General features: G+C 38.6%; 1 protein-coding gene across 2 annotated transcripts in view; it reads left to right on the top strand.

Annotated features, from left to right (window-relative positions):
- The first annotated feature begins 1,437 nt into the window (after positions 1-1,437).
- The window catches only part of mppe1 (metallophosphoesterase 1), a 47,908-nt gene continuing 27,165 nt past the window's right edge, over positions 1,438-22,180 (top strand). Inside the window, exons 1-3 of one of the 2 annotated variants that reach the window (XM_043227151.1) lie at positions 1,438-1,983; positions 2,280-2,388; positions 4,895-4,998. In XM_043227151.1, coding sequence (XP_043083086.1) covers positions 1,757-1,983; positions 2,280-2,388; positions 4,895-4,998 — 440 coding nt within the window. In that variant the 5' untranslated portion in view covers positions 1,438-1,756. The remainder of the gene's footprint in view (positions 1,984-2,279; positions 2,389-4,894; positions 4,999-22,180) is intronic. The other variant, XM_043227150.1, reaches the window with a different exon arrangement.

Below are 22,180 nucleotides of genomic sequence, written 5' to 3'. Positions count from 1 at the left end.
CGGAGGCCTACTCTATCAATGACCCCCACTACTGCACTTCGTCCACAGTGGAGGTGCCACATGCAATGTGAGGGAAAGCAAAAGAGGGGTAATTGTGGAGGTATATGGTCTAGGCCAGTGGTTTTCAACCTGTGGGCCGCGGTATTGCAGGGGGGCCGCCAGTTATTATCAATAGAAATAATATTGCTAATGTACGTAAAAATGTGTAGTAATTTACATTTAGTCATTTTGCATATTTAGTAATAATTAAATATCATAATTAATTAAATAACAAAAAATAATAATAAACTGTTACTATGCGTTCACTATTCCAGGTCGTTGATTGGTTTAAAAACAAATCGCCGATTTAGGCTATGTAACATATTTTTGCTGCATACAACCCGACACAAATAACAGGTTCATTTAAATTTTTTTGCAGTGGGCCGCGGAAACATATGTGTTTGGTTGTGTGGGCTGTGAGTTAAAAAAGGTTGGGAACCACTGGTCTAGGCTATTGGCTAACCCACAAAAGCCAGCTATCCCCACCATCAAATTGGCGATTGTTCACTCTTTGGACAATAAACTGGACTATATCACTATCACTATTATGCTCAACAAAGAGGACTTTAAGAGACTGTTGTGTTCATGGAAATGTGGCTCAACTATAGCATAACAGACTGATCCCTTTAGCTTGAATCCCTAACATGCTATTGAGCAGACAAAGTTCTCATTGAGGGAGGTAAGACCTGCGGTGGTGGGATTTGTGTTTACATTAACAACACGTGATGCTGCGATGCTGTGGTGGTCACACTACTCATCTCTGGTGGAGTTCATGATTATTAATTGCCGGCCATTCTACTTTCCGAGGGAATAAACAGCCATACGGCTTGTTGCTGTATATATCCCTCCCAGCTCCAACAACAACAACACAAGTGAGACACTAAATGATCTGTACCACAACATCAGTAAGCAGCAGACAACCCACCCTGATGCTTTTCTCATCTAGGCTGTTTATTTTAACCATGCTTACTTAAAGAGCGTATTTCCTACGAAGCCTTAAGACAGCTAGGGCCAACCTGTCCCTCAGCATCAGAGAGGCCAAGAGACAGTACTCCAGAAGGTTATCCCATTGTTTCAGTGACAGCAGAAGCATTCAAAGCTTGAGGCAGGGGATCCAGACCCCCACCACAGATCTGCAACAGCTCCATCTCACTGCTGCAATTTTTGCACTGAATTGGGAATATTTAAATTTTAAATACAGAAATACTTTCTCATTTTACATATTGTGTTGCCATTTTGCATCTTACATTTCAAACTGAATTTAGTTACACATATGCTTTCAATATGACAGGACCTCTATAAAGCAAAGTCTTGATATTATGACTGGCCACTGGATGGCACTCTTCAAGCGCGCAGGAAATGTGATCAATTGGGTCTGTGTCCTTTCAGATGTTCGCTGTTCAGCACACGCGCACACAGCTGTGACGTTTGTCTGCGTTTAGCAAAACTGCTCTTGACAATGTCGCTGCTTCCGCTGAGAGGATTATAAAATCGTGATCTGCCACATGCTCATTAAAATATAAAGCGACGCGTGAGGGATTATATTGCAGTGTGTCTTTCGTTTTGATTTTGATTATTTGTAAAAATAATAATAATAATAATAATTGTGCGAATGACGCCTGGATGTTGCCTCGGGCACGCTACAGACGATTTTTCTTTTTCCTCACGGATTTAAAGCGTGCTCTTGTACTTTTGGTGTAAAACTCAGTTTAGTGTCATGATTTCGATGTACTGGTCGAGTGGTAGATTAGCTTTGTTGCTGATATTCACATTTGTCAGCGTGTTTGTATTGTGTGAATATGTGATTTATTATCCTGTTATCCTGCGATGCTCATGGCCTAATGTTCAGACTGTAAATTCACATGTACCTTTACGGGCGTTTTTTCTTTCCGATACTCACTTACTAGGGGCCATTAAAGGACACTGGCTCGACAAACTAAGAAGGTATGGATCTGTTGTAAAATATGTAATCGTACAATGTTTATTTAGACACGCTAGCAAAAAGATGTGCCATAGTATGGGATGGAATGTTTTTGGTGTACTGAATCGTAATCACAGACTAAACAATACAGGTCAACTAATAGTTAATATGATTTGTTACAGACATGTTCACGGGCAGTTTTTTTTTTTTTTTTTTTTTAATTGAAAGATGTACAAAGCAATTTTTACACTGCAAAACGTAATTTGAAAAATCATAAACTCTGCACTTTTTTATTAAGAGTATTGTATACATTTTTCAGAGAATGGCAGATGGAAAGGGCATTCCAGACATCTCTGTGGCTTCTAAATCCAGAAGTTGTCTTCATTTTAGGAGATGTTTTTGATGAGGGCAAGTGGAGCTCCAGTCAGGTAACAACCAACAAACACAAAGCAGCAGAAAATTTGTCATAGTTTGCAAAATATGAGTTGTTATCACATGCATTAGATATGTGTTTGTGTTTGTTTGTTTGGTGTCTATTATGAAAAAAAATATTCCTATGGACGCCTATACAAATTTTTATATTTTGTAAAGTTACACTGTCAAGTCGTATAGCACTGTTCACTATATGGATTGTTTTAAAGCAGATGTGTATTCCAGAAAACATGGTTAACTTTCCATCTGCTAAACCACAGTTGATTAACCCTAAACCTTACAAGCTACAGCTGAAACCAGATATTTACATACACTTCAGAAAAAAAACCGCAACACATTTTTTTTCTCCCTTTCTTTTCCTTTTTACTGTCAAACAGAACACAGGCTAATTTTCTTTTTCTCCACAGATTTAAAGTGTGATCTTGTACTTTTGATGTACAACTCATGCTCTTGGTTGTACAGGTTGAGTGCTAGATTAGCTGTGTTGCTGATATTCACATTTGTCAGCCTGTTTGTATTGTGTGAATATGTCATTTATTATCTTGTTATCCTGCGATGCTCATGGCCTAATAAAACTAACATGTACCTTTTACGGGCATTTTTCTCTCTCCGATACTCACTCAATAGGGGTCATTAACACTGGTATGGATCTGCTGTAAGATATGTAAAAGTCATACAGTATGTTTATTTAGATACACCAGCAAAAAGATGTGCCATGATACAATGTTTTTGATGTACTGAATTGTAATCACAGACTAAACTATACAGGTCAACTAATAAATTAGTCAGATATTTTAAAGATATCATCTGATTTGTTACAGACATGTTAATTGATCTCTACTCTGATGAAATATCTGACAGTAAAAAGGAACATGATGGGAGAAGAAAAGTTGTTGTTTATTTTTAATTTTTTTGGTGTATGTAAATATATGGCTTTCAACTGTACCTCGTAAGGTTTTGGGTTAATCAACTGAGGTTTAGCAGATGGAAAGTTAACCATGCTTTCTGTAATACAACCATTATTGTCCACTGTAAAATGAGTCCTGTACCACTATGAACTGAAAGATTACTCTGGGAGGAAAAAGCCATTACTTTAAAACCACCATCTAAAAAAAAGCCGGACTACATTTTGCAACTGCATCATTGTTGTGGAAAAGTTAATTTATTTTAGTAATTCAGTGGTAGTGGTTCTTTTAATTGTGATTTATTGTGGCTTTCATTTAACAAATTGGAATACTTCATAAGACCAATGAAAAAAACATTTTAGTGAATTGTTGGCCTTCTGGAAAGTATGTTAATTTACTGTACATTTAGTCAATACTTGGTAGGGGCTCCTTTTGCTTTAATTACTGCCTCAATTCAGCGTAGCATGGAGGTGATTAGTTAGCGGTAGTGCTGAGGTCGTAAGGAAGCTGAGGTTTCTTTGACAGTGGCCTTCAGCTCCTCTGCATTTTTTGGTTAGATTCTCTATGGGGTTCAGGTCTAGTGAGTTTGCTGGCCAGTCAAGCACGCCAACACCATGGTCATTTAACCAACTTTTGGTGCTTTTGGCAATGTGGGCAGGTGTCAAATTCTGCTGGAAAATAAAATCAGCATCTTCAAAAAGCTGGTTGGTAAATGGGTGCAGTGACATTGGTTTTCAAAAAACATAATGGACCAACACCAGCAAATGACATTGAACCATATTACCATATTATCACAGACTGTGGAAACTTCAATAAAAATGGGCTATGAGCTTCTCCACCCTTCCTCCAGAGTCTAAGACCTTGTTTTCCAAATGGAAATGCAAAACTTGCCCTCATTTGAAAAAAAGACCCTTGGGCAACAGTCCAGTTTTTCTTCTCCTTAGCACAGGTGACATTGTCTTTGGTTCAGGAGTGGCTTAACAAGAGGAATACAACAACTGTAGCCAAATTCCATGACACATCTGTGTGTGGTAGTTCTTAATGTCTTGACCCCAGCTTCAGTCCAGTTCACTCAAATTCTTCAATTGATTTTGATAATTTGACAATTGACAATTTTCTTAAGGCTGTGGTTCTCTCTGTTGGTTGTGCATTTTTTCTTCCACACTTTTTCCATTAAGTTTGAAGATGTAAATACATCAGTTATGTTTTAGCAATTTTAAAAACAATGAAATTTAAATTTTTGTAGAACCACATTTTACGTAAAAATACATACAAATCATCACAAGATTGCGTTGATCTTTTAATATAATCATGTGATCACAATAATATTGAAATCTATATTGATATCGTTACTGAGTGCATTTGCACAAATGATCAGTTTGCCTACCTTAAGAGGGTTAATAACTGTCTTTTGTCTTATCCCATATTATGTTTTAATTTAATAATTTTTAAACAATGTGCAGTATATGGCAGTAATCAAATGCTTTGATGTATTACAATTCAGAAGTCAAACACAGATGCTTCATGTTAACATTTTAAACCGTGATATCAGCCAAGAAGACATGCTGTGTTTAATGTGATTTTACTCTCCAATCAGGACTGGGAAGACGACATCAGACGTTTTAAACGGATCTTCCGTCATTCTAGTGACACAGAGCTTGTGGTTCTTATTGGAAATCATGACATCGGCTTCCATAACGAGTGAGTTCAATTTCAGTTTCAAAAAACTTTATTTGTTCCCGATGGGCAATTCAAAGCAGCATATTGAGCAGCAACAAATAACAATACACTATAAATATCAATACAAGAATAATAGTAATTATGAGTGAAGATAATTTGCTTCTCTACAGTCAGAAAACAAAACAAAACAGAAAAAACATTACATTTAAAAGCAAAATGGCTTTAGGAACAAATGTGGACCCCCCCCTTCTGAGTTCTGCAGGTGGGGCAGCGAAGCTGCCTTCCAGAGGGAAGCCACTGAATTGCAAAATGAAGAACATGTGAGGGGTCTTTAATAATCTTGCTTGATAACCTGATTGTCTGTTGATTATGCATGTGTATAAGAAATCTAACTAACAAAGCAATAATCTTAGAGTACACTGTGAAAGCGCTCAGTTTCGGTTCTGAAGGCTAATACCGGAACAACAAGTTATAGAAAATGTGATGATACTCTATGAAAGTAATAAGAGGACAGCAGAATGTCTTTATAGACTCAAAAGGAACTAAGTCTCCTAAGGTGTTATTGCTGCTGCCGACACCTAAGAATCTCCTGTATTGTAGGAGAATTTCAGCAGATGGTGGAAGGATAAAAGAACCTCAGATACTTTGATTTCCTGAGAAACAGACAATGCAAACAGAGATATCTTCAAGACAACCCACAGAGTGATGGTGCAGAAAAACCTTCTATCCATTTGTTTCTTTCTAAACCCCTCCACCCATCTTGCTGAATGAAAATGCCAATACGAGTGAACTAACAGTCATGTGTAGTATCATTTGAAATGTGCGACTGGTACAGTGATCTTATTTGTACAGAAGTAAATTCAACGGTAACAAAGATTTAAAGATTTCATAGATATTTTACTTATTGTATTGGGTGTGCTCTCTCCAAGGGTCATTCCATGTAAATTACTTTCTGTTCCCATTGAGGTGTAAACTAAAGTCGTACATTTGGGTTAATACAAATTCCAGTTCTTGGTACTTCCCTTCATTTGGGGGTATGTTTTACTTTTACTTTTAGATTAGTCTCCGAGAACTTGATATTTTGTGTTAATGATTTGGTGTCTTTGAATTGGCATAATACATATGTACTGATAATAAATCGTTACATTTAGTCTTATAGTGTTTTACTTTGTAATTATTGACTCAAGTAGATTACGATGTATCCTTGATGGTGACCTGAATAAACCTGAATGAACGAGTGAATAATACGGAGTTAACTAGAATAACCAAATTTCAAAATACAAATTAGAAACAGACAAACAATTTGTATTTCAAACTAAAATTCGAGGTCATAATAAAATGGATTCAGATTAATGAATAAAATTAAGTCCGATTCGAGTTTAACCTAAAATTTAATAACATTACGCGCTGAAGAGACAAAACACGCAGGAAACCCTCATCCACCATTGGACACCTTCCTTGGGCCAATTTGTGGACCTTACAAAGTTTAAAGATAGTACCCAAATATCGTTACCCCTCCACTCTCTCCACCGGCTTCCCATGGATAAAGGTGGTGACTGCTGCAGCCAGCTTCCTCTTCTTGTTGGTGATGACTACCACCATCTTTTTGGTTTTCCTAACATTTAGCTCTAGGTGTAAGCCATCACACCACTTTACAAACTCCTGTAAGACCATGGTTCTGTGAGGGACCCAACAACAGAAACAGCAGAACTGTGCAGTGAGCATAGTTGACCGGATAACAATTCCGTGCTTTGGTCTTACTTTTCTTAGAGATGGGAATAACTCAAATGTTTCAATGTTAACAATAAATGTTTCTACAGTTGAGGGACTCATATGTGATTTATAAAACTTTTGTAATTTTAAAGAGAAAGGGTTTCCATTTTACATACTTCAATTACCGTTGCTTCCCAATCTTCTAGTGTAGGGGGATTAAGTTGCAACCATTTCAGAGTAAAATAACCTTTTTAGCTGCAATGAGAAATATTTTCCATAAATACGGATAGTTAATTTCAGGTAAATTCAAAATTCCCAAATATAACACTTGAAACTGGAATAGGATCTTAATCTTCAGTATGGCCTCCAGTGGCCGGTGCATTTCTATCCAAAATGGGTGTATAGTTGGACATGCCCAGAATATATGTTAATGATTTGCTGCTTCTGAATTACAACGTCTCCAACACCCACATTCTATTTCCTTATAATTTAAGATTTTAAAAAGCAAATTATATTTTTCCAGGCAAATAACCTCCACTGATGAGAGCCTGTGGTTTCCCATATGGATTTACATGTTTTTAAACAAATCCTCTTCTGTTTTACTAATATTTCTTTTTTTCCCATTTATTTCAAACATAAGAAGTAGAATCTGATCTGTAATTTTGAAAACCATAATAAAATTTGGAGATTACCTTACTAATTGTATTAGTCCTATATGCCGACAGGAGTATTTTTACTAAGTCATTCTTTGCCCAAACCTCACTCTTGTTCTCTTTTGAATTAAAGTAGTGTCTTATTTGAAAGTATCTGAACAAGTCATGATTATCCAATTCAAATTAGATTCTTGGAAAGTTAAGAAAATATTCTTGTCAGTTATAGTTTTATATATATATGTTGTAAATATAAATATGTTGTTTCTACCTTATACTGTACAGTGCTTTGATGCAACCTGTGTTGTTAAAAGCGCTATATAAATAAAAATGATTGATTGATTGATTGATTGTAAAGCCTTTCTTACTCCAATTCTTAAAAAAAAATATTTGGAGTGAAGTCTGTGTCATATGCGCACCATCTGATTATCTTTGGCATCTTTCAAATCATATATTTTTATTACTGTGGCCCATATTTCAAGAATAGTAGCTATCCATGGATATTCTTTGCTTAAATATTTTAAATAGTTATAATCAGCAATCAGTATTTCAAGCAGTATTTCAATCTTTTTCCATCTAGCATTATTGTCTGGATTGCACCAACAGACTATGGGTCTTAATTGGGCAGCTATAAAATAGTCTTAGGGATAGGAGAGACAACCTTACCCTTTCTTTTGATAACTGGAGTGTTTTGTATCTAATTCTGTATTTTTACCTTGCCAAATAAACCTTATAATCCATTTGTTCCAATCTTTAAATTGTTCTTCTGGAACCTTTATGGCAAGTGTTTGAAATAAGTATAGAAGCCTAGGGAGCATGTTCATTTTAATAATGTGCACTCTATCCCCTAGATTCAGAAAAGGGATAACATCCATCTCTGGATGTCTGAACATAACTTTAACTTAATATTCTATAATTTACATCTGACAAAGTGCTAGTATCTTTGGGCAGATAGAAACTCTGCCTGCACCTGTTAACTCGGGCCAGTCCGATCACTCGATTGACAACCTTCACAGGCGAACACAATACCTGTGCAGGTTTTCTCCTCCAATGCTCCTTGTGTCTAGAGGCACAGCCACACCTCTTCCCTACAGAACGCAGCAAGATCGCCTTTGTAATTTCCCATTTAGCAGGACGAGCACTACAATTGGCGGAAACTCTTACCCATATTTACCCTGTCACTCCACCACTGTAAAGAGCCCTGAAAACAACACGATCCCAACCATTCCCTCTGTCTATCACAGGTATTCCGTTGTCTCACCCAACTTATCCGAACACCAACAACATGTGGCTCAAGTCCTCCAACGCTTACGACATCACCACCTCTACCTTAAAACAGAAAAGTGCGAATTCCACAAAACCACTATCCACTTCCGCGGCTACATTCTCTCCCCCTCAGGAGTTCGGATGGACCGGGGGAGGTGGATTCAGTGTGCAACTGGCCCGTTCCAAGCTCCGTGAAACAGCTCCAAAGATTCCTGGGCTTCGCCAACTTTTACCGCGTTTCATAGCCAACTATAGCGAAATCGCTGCTCCTCTCACTTCTCTTCTTCGCCGGGTTCGAAAGGCAATCGTGTGGAATGAGGATGCTGAAGAAGCCTTCTCACGTCTGAAATCCGCCTTCTGATCAGCACCCGCTTTGCAACATCCCGACCCAAATTTGCCTTTTGTAGTAAAGGTGGATGCGGCAACACTTGGTGTAGGAGCCGTAATATCTAAAAGAAGCCAAACGACTAAATCCTCGACAGGCCAGGTGGGCATTATTCTTCACACGATTTCAGTTTAAAATTTCCTACCAGCCTGGTCACAAGAATGCATCAACCAGATCCTACCCCTGATGAGCCCAAACCCATTCTACAATCCTCCGTCTTTCTTGCTCCCATCCATTGGTCTCTGGACGACCAGATACAAGATGCAAGCCGAACCTGCCCTGCCGGGAGTCCCAGAAGGGATAACTTATGTACCGTCCTTACTCCGCCTGACCCTTATGGACACAGTCCACACCTCTCCGGGATCAGGGCACCCAGGTAGCCGCCAAACCCTCTCACTCCTCCAAAGTCACTACTGGTGGCCCAACATGGCCCGGGATGTCGGCCGATACATCAGGGGATGTTCTGTCTGCGCAATCTCTTCCACACCACGCCATCTGCCGGAGGGAAAACTATTACCTCTGCCTATCCCGCGTCGACCTTGGTCCCATATAGGTATTGACTTTGCCACGGATCTTCCACCATCTAAGGGTTATACAACCATCCTCGTGGTAGTTGATCGCTTCTCCAAGGCCTGCAAGCTCATTCCCCTACGAGGAATCCCTACCGCATTAGAAACTGCAGATGCCCTCTTTCATAATGTCTTCAGACATTTTGGGCTCCCTGAGGATATTTTTTCGGATCGGGGCTTCCAGTTTACCTCGAGAGTGTGGCGGAGCTTCTTCCACCTCTTGGGGGTATTGGTCAATTTGTCCTCCGGCTATCATCCACAAACAAATGGTCAAACAGAATGGAAAATCCAAGAAATCGGTCGGTATCTCCGGGCCTACTGTCACAGACACCAAAGCGATTGGAGCCAGTTTCTGCCCTGGGCCAAATATGCCCAAAATTCCCTTCGCCAAAGTACCAGTGTGTCCTAGGCTTCAAACCGTCCCTGTTCCGTTGGTCCAGTGACCAGTCTGAGGTCCCAGAGGTAGATTACTGATTCCAAGAGTGAGAGGGTATGGGACTCAGCTCATGTCCATCTTCAGCAGGCTGTTCAGAGATGCAAACACCAAGAGGTTGGATACCCCAACCTACCAACCCGGGGAACGAGTCTGGGTGTCCACCAGGGACATGCGTCTCCGACTGCCCTGTAAGAAGCTGAGTCCCCGGTATATAGGTCCTTTCCCTATTGCCCGCCGGATCAAAGTCACCTACCAGCTCAACCTACCTGACCATTATCGTATCTCTACTTCCTTTCACATTTCCCTTCTCAAACCGTACACTGACCCTCTTATTCCTCCCTCCACAGAACATTCGTCAGGAGACGCCCATCGAGGTGGGGGTAATGTCAAATCAGTACCGTCGTCGTTCGAGCTGGTCACATGGTCCCGATCACAATCCCCAGATTACTAATTGCCTGCACCTGTAATCACTCACCAGCACACCTTCATAACCCGCTCCTACCATTCACGCGATGGCTGTTCTGTAAGGTTGCACACTTACCCAGTCTGCCCGGTCTGCCTGCCTGCCAAGAGATCTCCTGGATCGATCTTCCAAACTATAAGGAAAGAACCTTTTGTCTTGTGTTACTGACTTAACTCCTGTATGAAGATTCCTTCTATGTTTGTGTTATTGGCTGAACCCCGATTCCTCAGTTACTTCATCAAAACACTTCCGTTTGAACTTACCCTGTGTCTGCCTCTTATCCAGAACGTGATACTAATGCTGTTTCTGCAAATATTTTTCCTCTCAAAACAGCTTTACAGGTGTCCCATAGTACAGATACAGTTACTTTTCCATTGTCATTCTCTTTTGAATTGTTAAATTTCAGTTTTCATACTCACTACAAACTGCTCATTATTTAGCATGTTAGCATTCAGTCTCCATAAGGGATTAATATGAGTTCTATTCAAACACACTAACGCATGGTCAGATAGGTCCATTGTTCCTATGTTACATTTAATTATCTTGTGTTTGTCTTTATTAAATATAGTCTATTCTTGATTATTTGGATTGTGGGTGTGAATAATGGGTATAATTTCGCCACTTAGGGAAAAAATCTCTCCAGAGATCTATCAGTCCTAGATTTCTTAATATAGCTTTAAGTTCTCTTGCTATAGGAGATGCATATCCATCTACCACCTTCGAAGTATTCATTTTTAAATTGAGGATTGTATTAAAATCTCCCTCACAAATTAAGGTTCCTTGTGTCTCAGTTGAGATGATATTGAAATTTTTTTTATCAAATTTAAATGTACTACCTGGAGGGACATAAACATTTAAAAATGTAACTGGAGCGCCTTTAATTAAAATATAACAACCTTCTTTATCTCTAATTTTGGTCTGGTGGTCATATCCAAGCTTGTTTGAACTCCCCTCTTCCTGCCTGAAACATGTGATGAGGAAAAGACATACTTAAATCCATTCCATGCTAATTTAGAGTGTTCAGTCTGGTTCAAGTGGGTCTCTTTTAGAAATGTCACATAGAACCTTCTTTTTAATGGGACTTTGTACTCCATTTATATTATATGTAACTAATTTAAAAGTATAGTCAACCATGAACTATGCAGTTTGTATCTACATTTATGTAAACTTTAACAAAACAAAGTTTATGTTTCCCCTGTAGTTTAACAAAGCACCAAAACATTAAAATACAGACGTGGACAAAATTGTTGGTACCCTTTGGTCAATGAAAGAAATAACTTTAATCTGACAAAAGTAATAATAAATAAAATTCTATAAATGTTAACCAATGAAAGTCAGACATTGTTTTTCAACCATGCTTCAACAGAATTATTAAAAAAAAATAAACTCATGAAACAGACCTGGACAAAAATGATGGTACCCCTAACTTAATATTTTGTTGCGCAACCTTTTGAGGCAATCACTGCAATCAAACGCTTCCTGTAACTGTCAATGAGACTTCTGCACCTCTCAGCAGGTATTTTGGCCCACTCCTCATGAGCAAACTGCTCCAGTTGTGTCCGGTTTGAAGGGTGCCTTTTCCAGACTGCATGTTTCAGCTCCTTCCAAAGATGCTCAATAGGATTGAGGTCAGGGCTCATAGAAGGCCACTTTACAATAGTCCAATTTTTTCCTCTTAGCCATTCTTGGGTGTTTTTAGCGGTGTGTTTTGGGTCATTGTCCTGTTGCAAGACCCATGACCTGCGACTGAGACCAAGCTTTCTGACACTGGCTAGTACATTTCTCTCTAGAATTCCTTGATAGTCTTGAGATTTCATTGTACCCTGCACAGATTCAAGACACCCTGTGCCAGACGCAGCAAAGCAGCCCCAGAACATAACAGAGCCTCCTCCATGTTTCACAGTAGGGACAGTGTTCTTTTCTTGATATGCTTCATTTTTTCGTCTGTGAACATACAGCTGATGTGCCTTGGCAAAAACTTCGATTTTTGTCTCATCTGTCCACAGGACATTCTCCCAGAAGCTTTGTGGCTTGTCAACATGTAGTTTGGCATATTCCAGTCTTGCTTTTTATGATTCGTTTTCAACAATGGTGTCCTCCTTGGTCGTCTCCCATGTAGTCCACTTTGGCTCAAACAACGACGGATGGTGCGATCTGACACTGATGTTCCTTGAGCATGAAGTTCACCTTGAATCTCTTTAGAAGTCTTTCTAGGCTCTTTTGTTACCATTCGGATTATCCGTCTCTTAGATTTGTCATCAATTTTCCTCCTGCGGCCACGTCCAGGAGGTTGGCTACAGTCCCATGGATCTTAAACTTCTGAATAATATGTGCAACTGTAGTCACAGGAACATCTAGTTGCTTGGAGATGGTCTTATAGCCTTTACCTTTAACATGCTTGTCTATAATTTTCTTTCTGATCTCTTGAGACAACTCTTTCCTTTGCTTCCTCTGGTCCATGTCGAGTGTGGTACACACCATATCACCAAACAACACAGTGATTACCTGGAGCCATATATATAGGCCCAATGGCTGATTACAAGGTTGTAGACACCTGTGATGCTAATTAGTGGACACACCTTGAATTAACATGTCCCTTTGGTCACATTATTTTCAGTGTTTTCTAGGGGTACCATCATTTTTGTCCATGCCTGTTTCGTGAGTTTATTTTTTTAAATAATTCTGTTGAAGCATGGTTGAAAAACAATGTCTGACTTTCATTGGTTAACATTTATAGAATTTTTATTTATTATTACTTTTGTCAGATAACAGTTATTTCTGTGACCATTGTGACTTTTTCTTTCATTGACCAAAGGGTACCAACAATTTTGTCCACGTCTGTATGTACAAATGCGTTAAACGAGAATATGAACAAAAACAGAAATATTCTTTTAACACCATGAGTGACTTCCACAAATGATATCCACTGTCTATGGATCTTTTTTCGAGCATGCATTTGGCTCTAAGGGAAAAACCTCAAACCTGTCAATTACTGACAAACCAACTTGATGAATAATAGTCCAGTAAAGGAAAAAAGAGGTCTCCCATTGTTCAAACTAGAGTAAACAAAATCTTGATAGGGCTACTGCTTTTGCCATGTCGGAGAAAAATAAAAAATAAAGGGGAACCTACCCAGATCTACTGTCCATTATAAAAAAAAGAATAGAATATACAGAGTTTGGCAGGGTATGGTGTCTGAAACCTTAACTTTTTTTCCTTCAACACTTTTTTTTGCCTGGGCATATTCTTTTCGTTCTGGAACTTAAGAATTTCACAACATTTGAGTGCGGTCTGGTGTTGGTTTAGCCCTGGTGCCTAAACCAACACCAGATATGGAGCTCTGTCAATGGATCAAGATCCAGACCGTCTTGCAGTAATTTCTCAATGAACTGAATTGTTGAGCCGTTTTCACTGTTCTCAGGTATATATTCGGATGTTATCCCGTCTAGAGCTACCCTCTTGGTCAGTTATCTTGATTTCTAGCTGGGTCTGGATTATTAGCAGTTCAATTAGCACCTTTTCCAGCTGTTGTATCTGTTCATCTGTTTCCATGATCCTCTGCTTCTTAAATTCTCTCATTCATGCTATTTAAATCTTCCTATTTAAAGTTTTTTGTTGTTTTCATTACCGAATTCTCTCAGCTCTGCGACTATTTTACGTTTCGACTGTTTTCTCTCCAACTTCTATTTTATCCTGACGACCTGGGATTTTCTTTTTTTTTTCTCGCTTTTGTTTCCATGCCTGCCCTGCCTTCCATTACAGTGTTCTATATTAGAATTTATTTAATTTAAGAGTGTTTGATGGGAGAGCAATTCATCAGTGTTCGCGCTTTACCAGAAGCCCTCGAGACTTTTACTCCAAAATCACCAGTTAACCTTGTAATTACAAACAATAGTGCTATATATATATATATATATATATATATATATATATATATATATATATATATATATATATATATGCTACACTAATTCATGTATATGTATATTAGACTATTAGTAAATATAAACGTTTATAGCTTCTCTCCCTACAACAAATATTTAAGGGTATTCAGAATAGAACAAGAATGAAAAAATAAGTTGGCTAGTTATAAAAGTATATATTCAACTATAAAATAAAACACAAATTAGGCCATTGGCAGTCATTATAAACAGCATAAAAATGGTTTGATTAACATTATAGGCTATGTAGCCTAAAAAGGGCTACTTCACTCATTCACTCATATTTTTGTATGTGTATGCTTGTTTTTTGTTTTTTATAACTATATATTTTAAAAATAGTCATTTTTTGTGTAGATTTTTTTTGTTTGTTGAGGGTATAAATATGGATGTGATAAATATTAATACTGAGAACCCTGTAAATACAGAAAACATAAGTACACCTGTAAATGAACAAGAGGTGGTTGAACAGGCTCATTTTTAACAAGGCGCAATTCTACAGTACTGCTGAAATAACATATTTTATAAGCTCATTGTACATTTGAGTCTGATCAATCTCATGATTATGATGAAAGGATGTGTTTTAGGAGGAGATATTATACAAACAATGAAGGCAGACATAGCACAAGAAAAGGTGCATTTATTGGACCTCAATCAAAAAATACACCAAACATGATTTCAAACAGTCAGGCAGGCTGTGGACGCTGGCTTGGCCGGGTTGGAGGAATAATTTACTAAAATCATTGGAAAAGTTTGAAATGGCTGTTACAGATTGTTTTCTGAGGAGAGATGCTAAATGGGAAAGTCAGATGAAAGAGTTAAGACTTACCAGTACTCCCACACTCACCAGATTGCAGGCCTACTCACCAGCTCCACCTGCATTGCTCCAGTCCAATATCCACAGACCCCAATGCCAGTTACTATTAAACAGAAAGGGCCAATTCTAGATTTAAACTGGCAGAGTGTGTCTGCTTCCTGAACAGAGTTAGGGAGATTGTTCCAGAGTTTAGGTGCTAGATAGGAAAATGATCTGCCGCCCGCAGTTGATTTTGATATTCTAGGTATTATCAAATGGCCAGAGTTTTGAGAACGCAGTGGACGTGCAGGACTATAATGTGATAAGAGCTCACTCAAGTATTGAGGAGCTAAACTATTCAGGGCTTTATAGGTAATTAATAAGATTTTAAAATCTATCCGATGTTTGATAGGGAGCCAGTGCAGTGTTGACAGAAGTGGGCTAATATGATCATACTTCCTAGTTCTAGTAAGCACTCTGGCTGCTGCGTTTTGGACTAGCTGAAGTTTTTTTATCAAGCATGCAGAACAACAACCCAATAAAGCATTACAATAATCTAACCTCAAAGTCATAAACGCATGAATTAATATTTCTCCATTAGAGGTTGAAAGCATAGGTTTTACAGATGCTAGAAACATGGTTTTTGAAGGAAAGATTGCTGTCAAGCAGCACACCTAGGTTCCTAACTGATGATGAAGAATTAACAGCAGCCATCAAGTGTTAGACTGTGTTCTAGATTATTATATGTGGGTTTTTTAGGTCCAATTATTAGCACCTCCTTTTTTTCAGAATTTAGCATTAAGAAGTTACTTATCATCCAGTTTTTTATATCGACTATGCATTCTGTTAGATTCTCAGTTTGGTGTGTATCACCAGGCTGCGCTAAAATATAGAGCTGAGTATCATCAGCATAGCAGTGAAAGCTAACACCATGACTACTGATAATATCTCCCAGAGGTAACATGTATAGATTGAAAAGTAACGGTCCTAGCACTGAGTCTTGAGGAACTCCGCATTTCACTTTTGAGAGATATGATACCTCCTCATTTAGTGCTACAAACTGATAGCGGTCAGATAGATATGATTTAAACCATGCTAAGGTGCTTTCTCTAATGCAAACATAGTTTTCTAGTCTATCCAAGAGAATGTTGTGATCGATAGTATCGAATGCTGCGCTAAGATCTAATAGCACTAATAACGAGATAAAACAGCGATCAGATGATAGATCGATAGCAGGTCTTTAGTAACTCTAATGAAAGAAGTCTCAGCACTATGGTACGGTGTAAATCCTGATTGGAAATCCTCGCAGACACCATTTTTTTCTAAAAAGGAATACAGTTGTGAGGATCCTACCTTTTCTAGTATCTTTGACAGAAAAGGGAGATTAGAGATTGGTCTTGTTGTGCTAATTATTTTCTGCAATCCATGCGCATTCTTTTATCGAAGAGGAGACATAACTTTATATTCCAAATCATTTATTCGACAGATGCATATGATACAAACATCAGCTGCTGAGTTCATTCACACAAGAGAGTGTGTCCACACTCCAGCAGTTCTCAATATTTATCGTCGTCCCTCTTCAGTTCACACCCCCTCGCGTTATCTGACTCCATTGCCCATTCGGTGTTGTATCCTCTTTTCAAGAAAGCTGACCTCCTCATTCCATCTGTGACCTGTAGAACCTGAAGAGAGACATACACGACCCCTGACCCTCTCAACTCCCAAGCATGCAATTTGCTTATCACTCTTCTGCACGCAGACATAGGCCAGGGACGTTAGCTGACAGTTCCCTGTTCAACTAACATTCTTTTGCACAATATATTGCTTGCACAAATACCATACTACTTAAAAGATATATTTGCTATTTTGTATTTAAATACCATAGCTGATTATAATTGCTCAAAATAAACAGTGAATTAATACAAAACATTTGTATAAAAATATAAAAAATAAAACATCAGTATTATATATTCACAAAGGATAGAAAATATCCCACAGTCTGTAATTTACTAAGTCTTTGGGATCAAGATGTGGTTTCTTAATAAGAGGCTTAACTACAGCCAGTTTGAATGTTTTTGGAACATATCCTAATGACAATGATGAATTAATAATGTCCAAAACAGGATCTATGACTTCTGGAAGCAAATCTTTTAATAGTTTTGATGGAATAGGGTCTAACATACATGTTGCTGGTTTAGATGATTTAACAAGTTTGTACAAGTCTTCTTCTCCTATAATAGAGAAAGAGTGTAATTTTTCCTCAGGGGATCTAAAGCTCACTAACTGATGTGAAACTGTAGTTGACGGCTGCATAGTTACAATTTTATCTCTGATGGTATCAATCTTAGAAGTAAAGAAATTCATGAAGTCATTACTGCTATACTCTTGGGGAATATTAGCACCTTTTGACGTTTTATTTTTCGTTAATTTAGTTACTGTACTGAATAAATACCAGGGGTTGTGTTTTGTTTTCTTCTAAAAGAGGCTCATTTTTATAGCAATAATTTTGGGGGGTAGATTCATTTAGAGTAATATATTCATCTGGTTTTAGCCAGGTTTCTGTCAAACAAATCAAATCTAGGTTTTGATCTTTGATCAAATCATATATATAAAATGCTTTTGTGGAAAGTGATCAGCGGCCAAGTTTTATCGTTTGCTTATTTGAATTATAGGTAGTTTTAATTTGTTGGACATTAATTAAATTATTGCTTTTGATTTGGTTTGGACGTTCTCTGCATATTCTAATTCGGGGAACAGACACAGTCTCTATAGTGTGATATCTAGGTGTAAGAGTCTCTATGTGTTGAGAATTAACTGCCTTCTGTTACGTGAGGCAGCAAGCAGACGGTCGGTTTAGCCAGTCTGTCTGCTTCCTGACCTGGGCACTAGTTGGTCATGTTGGAGCTCTAAGACTATATGCCATATTTCTAGATAGAAGAGCGGCACCACCCCAGGAGGGATGAAGACCATCTCTTTTCAACAGGTCAGGTCTGCCCCAGAAACTCATCCAATTGTCTATAAAGCCTATGTTGTTTTGCGGGCACCACTTAGACATCCAGCCATTGAGACCCATCAGTCTGCTGTAAATCTCATCACTCCCGGTAAGCAGGGAGGGGACCAGAGCATATTACATTGTCCGACATTGTGTCGAACATCATTAGCGCCGACGTGAATAACAATCTTACGGAATTTACGTTTAGCATTAGCCAGCACTTTTAATTTTGACAAGATGTCAGACGCTCTGGCTCCCGGTAAGCATTGGACTACGGTAGCTGGTGTCTCTATTTTCACGTTCCGTACAATGGAATCACCAATTACTAGAGCACTTTGATCCGGTTTCTCAGTGGGTGCGTCACTGAGTGGGGAGAACCTGTTTGATGTTCTGATCAGAACGGAAGAGCGGTGTTTTGACACGCGACTAGTGTGCCTCACGGTCACCCAATTGCGCTGCTGCATGGGCTGTAAAGCTGGAACCGAACAATGTACATGATTCACTGTACTAGTCGCATCCAAAGCAGTATCTACAGCCCTCGCATTCTTACTGTCCTCAATTAAAGTTTGGATGCGTGTCTCTAATTCTAAAACCTTCTCTGTCAGCCTAGCTATTTCCTTGCATTTATCACACGTGAATCCCTGATCACTAACAGAGTAACAGAGTTTGATGTAAATTCCCCAGTGTGTACTCGCCCACTTAATGTGCTTGCCTCATCAGTTATGGCTGGCTCATCCTCATCCTTGTGCTCAACCTCCTAGAGCAGGGGTGTCAAACTCAATTCCTGGAGGGTCGGAGCCCTGCAGAGTTTAGATGCAACCCTAATTAAACACACCTGATCCAGCTAATCAAGTACTTCAGACATACATAGTATATGTGTTTTAGCAGGGTTGAATCTAAACTCTGCAGGGCTCCGGCCCTCCAGGAATTGAGTTCGACACCCCTGTCCTAGAGTTTACCTCTTTCGGTGAATCCTGTGAGACGGCAGAAGTGCTCATCTTCATTGAGTGGTGCGAGAACTTCCTGGAGATCAGGCTTTTCCCAGTGTTGAGCTCATCAGTGCTCTGACTACAGTCCTGAAGGACCTGCATCCTCCACAACATCAACGCTAGAGTTGCAGGATGCCTACGGGGAAATGTGAACACCGTGGAGCATCTGGTGGAAGTTGGGTCGATGGTGGGTGCAAAGGACTATTGCCAAAAAGTCGGTACTCAAGGTAACAAAGACAAGACCAAAAAGTCCACATAGTGTACCAACAGCTTTACCCCATCCAATCACATACTCCTGGCTGTTCTTGTGAGGGAGAATGGACAGGAGGTGAAGGCAGTGTTAGACACAGGAAGCTCTTACACCTTGATGCCTGTGGATTCCACCAGTCATCACTTCTACTCAGGCTGAGGGAACCATTCACCAATCCAGAGACCTGCAAAAGTTACTGTATTACTGGCATGATGAGGAGTAAGCATTATATATATCTTGAAGAACACACCTTGCCTTTGTGTGGGAAGTGGAACAAGGCACATATGAATTAATATATGAAAAGGATGCATCTATTATCCTTTCTTGCCATCTTGGTTACATTCTCTGACACCTGCTACGGTAACTCTATATTACATCTTACCACCAACAGGGAGATTCCCTGAACTTATGTCCTTCAGCCCAGAGATTATCCAATGGGACTCAGACAATCAGGAAGAGTTGAGGCAGTTGAACACCACCTGGTTGACCTCCACCTAATATTATCTGAACCGGGTGAGCTCATCTCTCTGGTTCTCCTGAGGGCTCTCACCACATCTTGTGTGCTAAAGTTAAATGCAGAGTTTTTGGGAGTCTCCACTTCTGAGTCAGGTAAGAAAATCCTCATCTTCCTTTTCAGGATCCCCTTAAGCTCTTTGGTGATGCATGGTTTGCTATTAGGGAAAGATGGTGGTTGTTTTAGATGGAACAGTTTTATCAACACAGAAGGAAATGTATCATGAAACTGTGTCTACCTGCTCAATGATATTATTCGAGGTGGCAAGAATGCTGTCCTTTTACTTTTAGTGACCTTAGTTGCTCTCCTAACAACTGGTGTGTGTATACTGAAGCAAGAAGGATTTTGTGGTGGTCATGAGAGGTGGAAAGGGGAAGAGCTCTATATGCATCTGGATTTATTTAAATAAACGCTTAGAAATATTTAAGCATTTATTTAATATCTTCCCCATGCGGGTGGTACACTTTAACATACTGCTGAAAACCTTTTCGGAACCAGGTTAAACCAGGTTAAACCTTCGGAAGTTTGGTGATACCTGTTGTATTTACTGTACTGATAATATGTTCTATATCTGTAGTTGAATTATCTCTGTGATGAATGTAAACCAGAATGAACAGAATTTGTGGAACGTCTCTGGGAAGATAAAAAAAAATGAGAGAAACAAGAAACAGCCAGAGGAAAAAAGAGGGAAACAGCCAGAAGCTCAATATCTGTGGTACAGTTTCTCCCTAACTGTAGAGCACCAGCCAGTATTCACATATCAATCTCTTTTATTTATATAGTGCTTTTAACAATACAAATTGTGTAAAAGCACTGAATAGTATGAAATAGGAGAATAAAGTGATAGTAATGTGTAAGGACAAGATTAAATCCTTAATTTGTATAATTAAATCAATGATAATTGCTCGAAATTAAGTAGAAATATAAACACACCATGTTGTTTACCTGTGAGTTTACCATCCCAATCCAGAATTAATGGATGGGCAAAACCATTTATGTGCAGCATGTCTTCATCATTGTTACTATTCAACCAGATTTCTGTGAATGCAAGATTAGAAGCAGTTCTGTATTCATGCATATGATATACACTGACCTGCAGCTTGTTCATTTTACATTTTATTGACGGGAGAGCGCACATTGGATGTAATGATGGACGGGGGGGAATGTTGGATTATTGGGCAGATTCTTTGTAACAGCAAGAGCCAACTCACAGAAAAGCAGCCACTGCAGGCATATCACCAACCAAATAAATCCATAGATATACCAAATATATTCTACTAACAAGTGGATTCACAGTAAAGTAAACAGAAGCAACTACATCCAAAGATGTACCTGATTAAAGTTGCGCTGCAAGTCGCTGCTTTGTGCTTAACAATGCTAGAATTTGAGGGTTCCAATTGACCTTCAGGGCAAATGTGTGGTTCATGTGTGGCTTTCATGCTCGGATGGCTTTGAGTCAATGTGCTTTAGTCAATGGCACAATAGTGTTTTTGTTATTTAAAAACCGCATTAGTATATGTGGCTCTACAATATACACACTATTTATTACAGCAGTACACAAACAAAAAAAGCATTACAATTCAAACGCTTAGGCTACATACATTTAAAATTGCATACATATCATAATGTACCATAGAGTAAAAATGTATTGTAACTGTGGACTATGTTGACAATTGTGATTGTGCTTACACTGCTGATGTAACATGACACAGCATGTTTTCATTACTAGCATATTACAAAAATTACATCATATTTAAAATCTACAAGTGCTATAGCACACACACACTCTCGTCCACGCACCCACCATACTGCATATTTGCACTAATCTGTAATATACTTGTCATATGTTTACATAATTCTTATATTGTTATATTTCTTTATTATTTATACACCCTGATATACATTCCTATAGTATATGCTAGTACTATGTATACTGTGTTTTTTTTTTTTGCACTGTTGTTTTTGTTTAATTTGCTTCAGTTTGCACTGCAATATCTTTCACTAACCATTGTGTATATATATATATATATATATATATATATATATATATATATATATATATATATATATATATATATATATATATATGTATATGTATATATGTATGTATATATCAGTGGTTCCCAACCGGTGTGCCGCGGCACTAAGGGGTGCCGTGAGATCTTTTGAGGGTGCCGCCAAAATTTCGTGGAAAAAATTGCACTAAAGTCATTCTCTCTTGGCGGGAGAGGGGGAGGGGACT

Source organism: Puntigrus tetrazona, chromosome 24 (genome assembly GCF_018831695.1).
Source record: "Puntigrus tetrazona isolate hp1 chromosome 24, ASM1883169v1, whole genome shotgun sequence".
Classification (NCBI taxonomy): domain Eukaryota; kingdom Metazoa; phylum Chordata; class Actinopteri; order Cypriniformes; family Cyprinidae; genus Puntigrus; species Puntigrus tetrazona.
This window is presented reverse-complemented; position numbering and strand designations above follow the sequence as displayed.